The sequence below is a fragment of the Nerophis ophidion genome, linkage group LG06 (genome assembly GCF_033978795.1).
Source record: "Nerophis ophidion isolate RoL-2023_Sa linkage group LG06, RoL_Noph_v1.0, whole genome shotgun sequence".
In the NCBI taxonomy this organism is placed as follows: domain Eukaryota; kingdom Metazoa; phylum Chordata; class Actinopteri; order Syngnathiformes; family Syngnathidae; genus Nerophis; species Nerophis ophidion.
In genome coordinates this window covers 61,171,240-61,183,619 of record NC_084616.1, presented here as the reverse complement: position 1 = coordinate 61,183,619, position 12,380 = coordinate 61,171,240, and the positions used below count along the sequence as shown (strand labels likewise).

General features: G+C 42.0%; 1 protein-coding gene across 3 annotated transcripts in view; it reads left to right on the top strand.

Annotated features, from left to right (window-relative positions):
- Nucleotides 1–4,770, top strand: part of ngfa (nerve growth factor a (beta polypeptide)) — an 89,133-nt gene extending 84,363 nt beyond the window's left edge. For all 3 annotated transcript variants that reach the window (XM_061902300.1, XM_061902298.1, XM_061902299.1), the window contains one exon: nt 3,531–4,770. In XM_061902300.1, coding sequence (XP_061758284.1) covers nt 3,542–4,333 — 792 coding nt within the window. In that variant the 5' untranslated portion in view covers nt 3,531–3,541 and the 3' untranslated portion in view covers nt 4,334–4,770. The remainder of the gene's footprint in view (nt 1–3,530) is intronic.
- The last annotated feature ends 7,610 nt before the right edge of the window (nt 4,771–12,380 follow it).

Below are 12,380 nucleotides of genomic sequence, written 5' to 3'. Positions count from 1 at the left end.
TCCCGATTGGGGTTTCCATTGAAACAAAACAAATTATTGCATTTTTAAAGACTTGATCAGGTCCCCTAAATTGCCTGGAACCCGGAGTAGAGAAATCTCTGATCAGCACAAAATTCAAATGAAACACAGCATTCCATTGATTAAAACATATTACACTTTTAGCAGACTAATCTATAAAATACAATTCAGTGGAGCAACACACTTAACGCCCGATGGGAGCAGACCTTTGCCAGCAGGGAGCCAGCCACACAATGAATCATACACTGAGGTGCTATTCAAGCAAACAGTGATTGCCAACCTGACACAGCTGTCTTGGGGCAGGTGGCCACACATCAACCTGATTAAGAATGGTGTTAGCTATGTACTTGCCTTCAATGACCACACCCAGAGGTCGGCGTAGTTTGACCTCCTGGTGCATGTTGTCAGTGTCTCCGCTGCATTCGGGCGGTACACCTATATATATATATATATATATATATATATATATATATATATATATATATATACATATATATATGTATATACTGTATACACCCCAGCCCCTGGCCAAATCGTTTTAACCCAATTTGTGTTGCGATCCGCTGCTCGGATCTCTACATATTATTATTTACTGCTCTATTTTTGTATCACTCTCTGTTGTTCCACCTGCTTAGTTCCTGTTTAGTCTGTTTCCATGGTTTCTTATTAGTTTCAGCTGCTACTCTCGGTTCCTGCACACCTGTCTTTACTAATCACCTTCCTTATTTAAGCTCGCCCCTTTTGTTAGTTCATTCTGGGATACTAATTTGCTCACATGCAACTAGTTGGGACTACTCTTCTACGTACGTATATTCTCGCTAGCTTTTCACGCTAAGCCTTTGTTGTACTCCAGCTCTCACGCTGATGATTTGTTTTTCCTCTTTGTGTGCCTTTGTGCCAGTCCTAGTTTTTCTGTTTGCTATTCCTAGCTTTTATGCTAGCACCCTTGGTTTGTTTTTCTCTTAGCTCCAGTATTTTTGTTTTTAGCCTGTTTTGGTTAGTTTAATAAGTCATTTAAACTTACCTTTGCGGGGTTCGTGTCCACACATCCACGAGGGGACAAATTTTGGCATCACAATGCCACACAAGTGTAATAATGTGGCCCCCGAGTCAAAAAGTTTGGGGACACCAGGATCAGATAATATGAAATGTTTTGCTATGGCAGTGGTCCCCAACCTTTTTGTATCCGCGGACCGGTCAACGCTTAATAAATTGTCCCGCAGCCCATGGGGGGAATCTATTTATTTAATTTTTTATTTTTTTCTTTGTCATGAAAAAGGGACGTTTTTGTCATGAGAAAGGGAGGTTTTTGTGGTTGGTGCACTAATTGTAAGTGTATATTGTGTTTTATGTTGATTTAACAAAAAAAAAATATATATATCTATATATTATTATTATTATTTATTTATTTATTTTTTTTAAATAGAAATGAATAAAAAATTCTTATGCGTCCCATTACCAATCGGGCCACGGCCCGGTGGTTGGGGACCACTGTGCTATGGTGTAGATTTTGCCAAAATTTTGCTCCACAGTTACTTTTACAACCTACTTTTTGAGTCTGTTTGTAAAATGTTCATCTACAAATGAAACCATGCCCCACCTTTTCCATAACTATCTAAATTTTATCTTTTGGAAATGTACACTGTATAAATATATACTTTGAAGTCATCAACATGATTTTTTTTCCAGACTTTGTTGTAAATAAACTTCATAAACATTGCAAGGATTCACCCCGTCACAACTTTAGGTAAACCTGCACACTTGCTGATTAAATCAGAGAGTACATAAAAAAAATGGCTGTTTTTAGCAGCAATTGTCAATGCATGTTGCACATTGGCGTTATTGTGCGCATGCTAAGATCAGATGAAAGTAATACTTCATCCAACTTTTTTTGTGTTTCTTCATAGCCTGAAGCACTTTGGTGGAGTGCTTGACCTAATATCTAAATATGTACGTCCACCTGCAAAATGCAAAACCCTGTGAAGAGAGCCATCTAAAACTGTGCGGACGCTCACCCTAAAATACCTGAAGCTCATGATTTAATACTTTGGCATTGGTTAACACAAGTATCCGACATTGTAACAATAATAATAAGTGAAAAATAAAAAATTCATCTTAGGTACCTTTAAGTAATAGTGACCCAGTGTGTGTGGGCTACAATTACACTAAATTATGAAGTTAAGTAGAGGGCCACAAAATATTGGCCTGCAGACCCGTGAGTTCAAGTGAAATCAGTGGCAAATCCACTTCTTAGTTGTTGAATACCGTTCACCTTTAATCCAAAATGCTTTTTCAAGGCAAAACTTAAACATGTTCTTCTTTAAAGGCCTACTTAAATGAGATGTTCTCATTTAAACGGGAATAGCAGGTCCATTCTATGTGTCATACTTGATCATTTCGCGATATTGCCATATTTTTGCTGGAAGGATTTAGTAGAGAACATCGATGATAAAGTTTGCAACTTTTGGTCGCTAATAGAAAAGCCCTGCCTGTACCGGAAGTATGTGCGCGTGATGTCACTGGTTGCAGGGCTCCACACATATTCACATTGTTTATAATGGGAGCCACCAGCAGTAAAAGCAATTCGGACCAAGAAAGCGACAATTTCCCCATTAATTTGAGCGAGGATGAAAGATTTGTGAATTAGGGTATTGATAGTGAAGGAATAGAAAAAAAAAATAAAAAAATAAAAAGCGACGGCAGTGTGAGCGTTTCAGATGTAATTAGACACATTTACTAGGATAATTCTGGAAGATCCCTTATCTGCTTATTGTTTAAATAGTGTTATAGTGAGATTTTAAAGATTGTAAAGACATACCACGAGGTCGGATGGCTGTGGTGAACACGAAGTGTCTCAGAGAGAAGCCGACGAGCTAAGCTCACAGCTGCCGCTGCTGCAGGACGACGAATAATTTGATGATGTCTCCGGTAAGATATATATCACAATTTCCCCATCCAAAAACATGCTGGTTGACGTAGAGAAAACATGTTCGCTTGACAACAAACAAAGAAACATCGGCTGTGTCTCGGTGCTAAAGATAGCTGCAATCCACCGCATTCTACCAACAGCATTGTTTTGTATAGTCTCCGTTATTAAATGAACAAATTGCAAAAGATTCAGCAACACAGATGTCCAAAATACTGTGTAATTATGCGGTTTAAGCGGACGACTTTTAGACGCGAGTGGTGCAGCTGCTAATATTTCCTGACAGTCCGTGGCGTCACGCGTACGCGTCATCATTCCGCGACATTTTCAACAAGAAACTCGCAGGAAATTTAAAAAGGCCGTATTGGCATGTGTTGCAATGTTAATATTTCATCATTGATATATAAACTATCAGACTGCGTGGTCAGTAGTAATGGGTTTCAGTAGGCCTTTAATTTCACTGTGCACTGATGCCTGCACCAGGAATTGAAAACTGAAGAAATACTAGAAGAATTTCAGTTGTCATCGATTCAAACTTTGAAAGAGTTCATATTTTAACGCTTTGTGGTTCTGCGGTGTGTTTCAGGACGTGTGCCCATGAGGTCGTCACCACTGGTCCTGGTCCTCCTGATTGGCGTCCAGGCTGTACTAAACATGGGCGGTGGACTGGCCCAGAGTGCTGGGTTAGCCAACCACAAGGCAGGACAGCATCAGCAGTCCACAGCATCAGGGGACCAGCATGCTGAACATCACAGGACCAAGAGGCCTCATTGGGCAGGCTCATACACGCCTGACCCCTCAATCCCCGTGGTGGACCCTAAGCTCTTTTCCAAGAGACGCTACCGCTCATCGCCCCGTGTTGTCTTCAGTGAGGTGCCGCCCTCCCATGACGCCCTGGAGAGCGAGGGCCATGACACTGAAGCGGTGAGGGGGCTGAGGGTGAGGCGCAAAGCGGGGTCGCCCACCATGCGCAGAGGAGAGTACTCAGTCTGTGAGAGCAATAACAGCTGGGTGGGCGACATGACCCGCGCCACAGACATCGCTGGGAATGAGGTGACCGTGCTGCCCTATGTCACAATCAACAATGTGGTGAAGCGACAGTGGTTTTGGGAGACCATCTGCCTAACCCCGACGCACAGGGGCTCTGGGACAGCAAACGGAGGACGGGTGGGAGGAAGGATGGGGGGACGGAGCGGCAAACAGGGCTCTAAATCGGGCAACTCGGGCTGTCTCGGCATCGACAGTCGCCACTGGAACTCCTACTGCACCAACTCACACATATTTGTAAGCGCCCTAACCATCTTCAACGAACGGACAGCCTGGCGTTACATCCGCATCAACGCCGCGTGTGTGTGCGTGATCAGCAGGAAGTCTTGGGCGGGACACTGACTTGCCCTGCCCTACCCAAATATGAACCAATGACACGTTTCTTGGCCACGACAGCTTTTTTGCCAATACTGTAAACCTTGTTCCCAGTCTGCACACACCCACACACACACACACACACACACATACACACACACAGTTTCCTCGTTCCAGCCCGGTGCCCGCCCTTCACCCTACCTCAGTCCGAGAAGTCCTGGTTGTTTTAAATTAAAAGAATTGCATGTTATATTTATGGTTTATACAGTCAAATATGAAAATATACAGTATGTGTACATATTCGAACTCAAGATTTTATTGTTGTTACATGTTGTTTTGTTGTTGTTTTTTGTTATTTATTCAACACATCTGTACTTGCCTGGTTTGTTTTATCAATTTTTGAATATGCACATTTAGAATTTTTACATGAATGATGGATAAAAATGACCAACTTGACAGCTTTATTTTTGACTTCCTGGCCTTTTATTTTGGTTCAGCATGCGTATGAAGTTGTTGTTTGTATAGCTCAGGGGTCAGCAACCGTTACCACTCAAAGAGCCATTTTGACACGTTTCACAAAATTAAGAAGACAATGGGAGCCGCAACCATTCTCGCGAATATCTGCTGGTGGTCATCCAGACAACAATAATAAGGGCGTGCTATGAAGCCATTGTCTTAGACGCCTTCTACAACATGCACAAACTGCTTGGCAGTCCAGCAAAATGTTGTATGTGGCTTCCGCAAGTACACGTACACGACTGCAAGGCATACTGGGTGATACAGCTTACACTGACGGTTGTGATATACTGTAAACAACTTTAACATTCTTACTAATATGCACCACACTGTGAACCCACACCAAGAATTTCAGGAGAACATCCTAACAGTAACACAACATAAACGCAACACAACAAATACCCAGAATCCTTTGCATCCACAACTATTCCTGACTATATTTTACACCCCGGCACCCCCAAATCCGCCCACCTTAAACGACGCACGGGAGCGGGGGGTTGGTGCTAGCGGGGTGTATAATATAGTTAGGAATAGTTATGGATGCAAAGGATTTTGGGTATATGTTGTGTTACTGTGAGGATGTTCTCCCGAAATGTGTTTTTCATTTTTGTTTGGTGTGGGTTCACAGTGTGGTGCATATTAGTAAGTGTTAAAGTTGTTTATATCACAACCGTCAGTGTAAACTGTATCACCCAGTATGCCTTGCAGTCGTGTACATGTATCTGCGGAAGCCACATACATGTCGCTGGACTGGCAAGCATGTGTCCGGTCGGCACGCAGATAGCGTTGCGTGAAAGGTAGGCGCGATGATATGTTGTAGAGGGCGTTAATAGTAAAACCATCAAGACATGCCCTCAATGTGGCAGTCCGAGAGAAAATCAGAAAACGTTGACCCCAGATGATGTCCGGGAGAGGCACCAAAATCCGGAATCCCCCCGTAACAGTCTGGGGGTCGGCGACTATGCAGCTGAGCCACATCAGAGATGCCAAAGAGACGTATGCGGCTCTGGAGCCGCGGATTGCCGACCCCTGGTATAGCTGATATAGTTTTATGCTAGCTCACCTCAAAATAGTTAACATGCAGTATATTTAGTTACTCTGTAATTGCATACAGTAGGAAGGGGTTTCATATGGCCCCATTCATCTTGGTTTAACTGACACATGAAACGTGGCAAATTGGAGGTTGCACTATCCATTTTAGCCACCTGATGGAGGTGGGGTGTTAAATGAAAACATTTTTCTGGCAATTCCAACTTTGACCACATTTTATTTTGCAATGTAGAGTGTCACCTTCCCTTATTTTAAGCAGAATGCATTGCAAAATGACCAACACCCCTCAACTTCTTACCCGAGATCTATCCAGGAATGAGGCCGTATGAATACCCTCCCTACTGTATGTTTTTGGGGCGATTAGCTGCAGGAGGCTAGAATTCGAAAAATCACAGCAAATGTTGAATTAAACAGAAGGATAAGCATTTGTTATCAAAAGTTTGATCACTGAAAATATTTTTTATTCTCTAAAGTCAGTACAGTAGCAGCGCTCATCATAAGTAAAGTGGGAACTAAAAAATAAAGTTCCTCGTTTATAAACATTTCTTAGAAAGAAATCTTGTTATTGTTAGACCTGCTAAAGTCTATTTTGGATTTGTAAGGTTGTAACTGTTTCAACTCAAATCAGTTTCACTGTAAATTTAAAATAACCACCAGGTTGGCCACCACGTGCACACAATTAAAGAATGTCAAAGTTTAAAAGCTAATTCCTCTTAGTGAAACGCGATGTGTTTCTCTGCATCAAATGACTCAGCTGCCGTAGTCAAGGGTGTCCAAACTTTTTTTTGCTGAGTTTATACTTAAAAAAATGGTGGTAGCCATTTTTTTCCACATTTATTTTATGTACAAAAATCACACAATATGTTCATCGAATAAAAAAAGATATTTAGCAGCCCAAATCCCAGCGTTACATCATTTAGGATATACATGTACCAAGCAGTTAAGAAGCCTTACAAACACGAAACTCATTAAATACAATAAAAACAAATGATAATAATTATAGTAATAATAATGACAATGACTAAGATTACTGAACAATAAATTACAATAACAGAAACAATAATATTACTATTATAACTTATAATTTACATCACCATCACAGTCATTAATTAAAAATACAATAATTATAATATTAATAATGTGATAATGATAAATATGTAACTATGATCTTTGTCACAAAGGTAATTATTTATAGAACAATGGTTACTGCAAATCAATGGACCGTCGACTTTTTTTATGTATCAATGTAATATGATAAACATTGAAAGTTAGAGAAAAATATGTGTTATCAAATGATGAATCGTAAATTTGTAATAATGGAGGACATAACTCATCAATGAATATTTGATCAAATTCTCCGCTATAGCTATTCCCGGGCGTGGCCACCGCTGCTACCCACTGCTCCCCTCACTTCCCAGGGGGTGAACAAGGGGATGGGTCAAATGCAGAGGACAAATTGCACCACACCTAGTATGTGTGTGACAATCATTGGTACCTTAAAGGGGAACATTATCACAATTTCAGAAGGGTTAAAACCAATAAAAATCAGTTCCCAGTGGCTTATTTTATTTTTCTAAGTTTTTTTCAAAATTCTACCCATAATGGAATATCCCGAAAAAAGGCTTTAAAGTGCCTGATTTTCGCTATCTGTGAAGCCACCGTCCGTTTTCCTGTGACGTCATCCAGTGATGCCAATACAAACAACATGGCGGATAGCACAGCAAGATATAGCGACATTAGCTCGGATTCAGACTCGGATTTCAGCGGCTTAAGCGATTCAACAGATTACGCATGTATTGAAACAGATGGTTGGAGTATGGAGGCAGATAGCGAAAACGAAATTGAAGAAGAAACTGAAGCTATTGAGCGAATGGCTATTGAAGCTATTCGGCGATCGCCTTCTGACCAACGATTGAGTGTCGCAGGATATCCATACATCTCTGTGCCATGTCTCCTTTAGCATCGCCGGTAAAATGTGCAGACCAAACAATCAGGACTTTCGCATCTTGTGACACTGGAGTAACTTAAATCCGTCGATTGGTAAGTGTTAGATTGGCATTAAATGTGGGTGGAGGGAAAGGCTGGATGCAAATATAGCTACAAATGTACATACAGCTAGCCTAAATAGCATGTTAGCATCGATTAGCATGCCGTGCTAATCGATGCACACTCCACGTAAGACAACTTGAATCCATCCCTGATCGTGTTGTTACACCCTCCGACAACACGCCGACGAGGCATGATGTCTCCAAGGTACGGAAAACAGTCGAAAAAATGGAAAATAACAGAGCTGATTTGACTCGATGTTTGTAATGTGTTTGAGAAAATGGCGGATTGACTACCTAGGTGACGTCATCGCCCCGAGAGCGAATAATAGAAAGGCGTTTAATGCGCCAAAATTCACCGATTTAGAGTTCGGAAATCAGTTAAAAAAATATATGGTCTTTTTTCTGCAACATCAAGGTATATATTGACGCTTACATAGGTCTGGTGATAATGTTCCCCTTTAACTTTAACTTAATCTGGGCTAGGAGCATGTATTTTAGCAAATGATCGAGCCATTTTGAAATACTGTACAAGCTTAGGTCTAATAGTGTTTTTCAACCACTGTGCCGCGGCACACTAATATGCCGTGAGATACAGTCTGGTGTGCCTTGGGAGATGATGTAGTTTTACCTATTTGGGTTAAAAATATTATTTGCAAACCAGTATTTATAATCCGCAAATTATGTGTTGTTGTTGAGTGTGTGTGCTGTTTAGAGCTCGGCAAAGTAACCGTTTTATTCTCCTCAATATCATTAGGTGGAAGCTGGTAGCTAACTGCTTGTCGGGAACACGTCGTGTGAGACGACGATGATTTGTCATGATTCTAATATGCAGGCGACAGTGGGAGGCAGTGTGCAGGCTAAAAGGTATTTAATGCTTTAACCAAAAAAATTTAAAAAAGGTGAGTTCCTCTAAAGCCCAAAGAAGGCTATGCAGAACAAAACTACAACTGAACTGGCGACAAAGTAAACAAAAACAGAATGCCGGACGATAGCAAAGACTTACAGCGCGTGGAACAGCAGACGGCGTCCACAAAGTACATCTGTACATGACATGACAATCAACAATGTCCACACAAAAAAAAGATAGCAACAACATAAATATTCTGTATTGCTAAAACAGAGCAGGTGCGGGGAATATCGCGCAAAGAAAAACATGAAACTGCAACAGGAAAATACCAAAAAGCAAGAAAAGCCACCAAAATAGGAGCGCAATAAGTCAGGGCGTGATGTGCCAGGTCGTGACAGTACCCCTACTTTGAGACAAGAGTTATAGTGATGCACGCTGAGGCACTCTACTGGGAGGGTCAGAGGCTAGGATCCTTCAACGTCTGTACAAAGATGTTGAAGACATCTTTGTCGAGTTGGTGGCGGCGGGCGTCTTCTTGTACGGCGTGGCCTTCTGGGTCAGTGGACTGAGGGATGCAAACGGACTGGACAAGCCGGTAAAGAAGGCCAGTAATGTAATGAGAGTGGGACTAGACTCTCTGGCGGTGGTGTCTGAGAAATCTAGCAAAACTCCTAGCCATTATGGACAACACCTCCCACCCACTACACTCGGACCTTGCGGAGAGAATGAGCACGTTCAGTGGAAAACTCAGACCATACTTGCCAACCTTGAGACCTCCGATTTCGGGAGGTGGGGAGGGGGGGGTCAGGGGGGCGTGGTTGGGGTTGCGTGGTTAAGAGGGGAGTAGTATATTTACAGCTGTTGTGTGCGCAGATGTGCACTGCACTTTCTAAAGTAGATGTTATTGTCACAAATGCATGATTGATTGATTGAAGCTTTTATTAGTAGATTGCACAATACAGCACATATTCCGTGCAATTGACCACTAAAGGGTAACACCGCAATGGGTTTTTCAACTTGTTTAAGTCGGGGTCCACGTTAATCAATTCATGGTACAAATATATACTATCAGCATAATACAGTCACCACACAAGTTAATCATCGTAGTATGTATATTGAATTATTTACAATCCGGGGGGTGGGATGAGGAGCTTTGATTGATATCAGTACTTCAGTCATCAACAATTGCATCAACAGAGAAATGGACATTGAAACAGTGTAGGTGTGACTTAGTAGGATATGTACAGCCGGCAGAGAACATAGTGAGTTCACATAGCATAAGAACAAGTACATATATTAAAAATACATTTGATTATTTACGGTTATTTACAATCCGGGGAGATGGGATGTGAATGGAGGAGGATTAAAGGGTTGAAGTTGCCTGGAGGTGTTGTGGTGCATCATGTACAGTAGATGACAGTTGTGGCATACTCCCAGCCGCCGTCACCGTGTGGGTTGCCGTGACACTGGACACAAGACGCATCATAGCAGGTTTGACTTGTGTTTATTATTTCAATAAACCTGTCTTCCTCTGGCCATCCGATCGCGTCACTTTTCAGCGCACGGGCTCTTCCCGCTTGCCACCGCTGCACGCCTTTCGGCTTCCGGCGTTTGCGTCCGTTGCAGGGGTCGTCATCTCACTCTCTTGTCCTCTATCGTCGTGCTCGTTGTCTGGTTGCCGTGGTTTCCTCGCCTACTACCCCCCAATCGTAACTCCTTCCCCTCTTTTGTGTTATAACAATAGATGAGCAGATTGAGCGCAGGTGTGTGGTGAACGCACCTGACTTGGCTGGAGCGTCGCTCTGAGTGCGTCCTGCCTCCTCTGTCCGCCACACGCCCCGCCTCCTGGCCGCCATTGCGGGTAGGACCGGCATTTGTCCGACCCTGCTGTCGGCTCCTCGGCTCCGTCTCTCCACAGCAGTATTGTCCTGTTTAAGAGTGGCACATGCTGTTTACGGCAGACAAACTGCCTTACAGTAGAGTGGTAGACGTAAACGTGACTGCTGTTGTTGTGTGTTGTTACTGCGCTGGGAGGACGTTAATGAAACTGCCCAACAATAAACCCACATAAGAAACCAAAAACTCGCCCTAAATCATTCTACAGTTATCATGTCATTGGGCAGACACGCTCTCAGACACGTCACTCAGGTCCACATGGCGCTAGGGGGGGCGTGGCTTCCAGCTCTGCCTGAATTTCGGGACATTTTCAGGAGAAAATTTGTCCTGGGAGATTTTCGGGAGAGGCGCTGAATTTCGGGAGTCTCCCGGTAAAACCGGGAGGGTTGGCAAGTATGACCCAGACTCCCAAAATGCAACACGGAACAACACAGGAGGTCTTTCATACCGACAGCCATCAGACTGTATGATGCATACGTTCCTTCTTGACTGCACTTAAATGTAGAATATATGTAGAATATATATATGTATATTATTCATATATTATATATATATCATTTATGATATATATTATATTATTTATTACTATTATTGTTATTGTTAGTGTGTGAATGTGAGTGTGAATGTTGTCTGTCTATCTGTGTTGGCCCTGCGATGAGGTGGCGACTTGTCAGGGTGTACGCCGCCTTCCGCCCGATTGTAGCTGAGATAGGCACCAGCGCCCCCCGCGACCCCAAAGGGAATATGCGGTAGAAAATTGATGGATTATTACTATTATTGTCTATTGTGAGTGAACTGTGGTGCTGAATTTCCTTCAGGGATCAATAAAATGCTTTCTATTCTATTCTGTTCTATTCTATGTTTGGTTATGGTTTGAATTCATATCCAACAATTGCGACAACGACTTTTTATTGTTTACCGAGTTTTATTTCTTAACTATCTATGTTGGTGGTGTTCCTCTGGATTTTTTCAATGAAAAAAATGTGCCTTCGTTCAAAAAAGTTTGAAAAACACTGCTCTAATAGATGGACATGTGCATATTTGCAATGGTCATCTATCTGTTAAGCTTATTAGTAGTGTGTTTTGTTTTTTTTGCACTTACATTCTAAATTTTTCAAATTTTATTTTATATTTCTAATTTAGGTGGCATTTTGGACAGTCTTGCTGCAGTCCATTCATGTACTGTGTTTTCTAACAGTCAGTGTTTGCAGTAATACCACAAGGTGGCGTTATACTGCCACAAGTTGTCTCTCACATCAAAAGTAATCTGCTGTCTTGCCTGGTGCTGACATTAATGTGATCCAAATCATGTCTAACAACTGCAGTACAGCACAAACACAACATAGTCATTGAAACGCTAATGTGACAGAGGGCCCACTCCCTGCTCTCCACCCTGGTATTTGTCCTCAGTTGTGACCTCAGAGGAAAAGGTCTTAACCCAAACATGCACAATCCAACCACTTTATTGCTGACCCAACCCATTTTAGAGTGAAGGACAAAAATGTTGAATTGATTATATTTTCACAAGTCAAAGGCTGGACCCAAAAGTTGAAGTCAAATTGTGCCAAAGGTTTTGCAGACTCAGAATTAATTGAGACTGCAAATATACAACAGACATAATACACAACAAATCTTCTTGTCCGTTGCAGAGACAAACATGTAATTTAGTTCAGCACCATCTCACTTTCTTCAAAAAACAAAACAAAAACAAAGTACA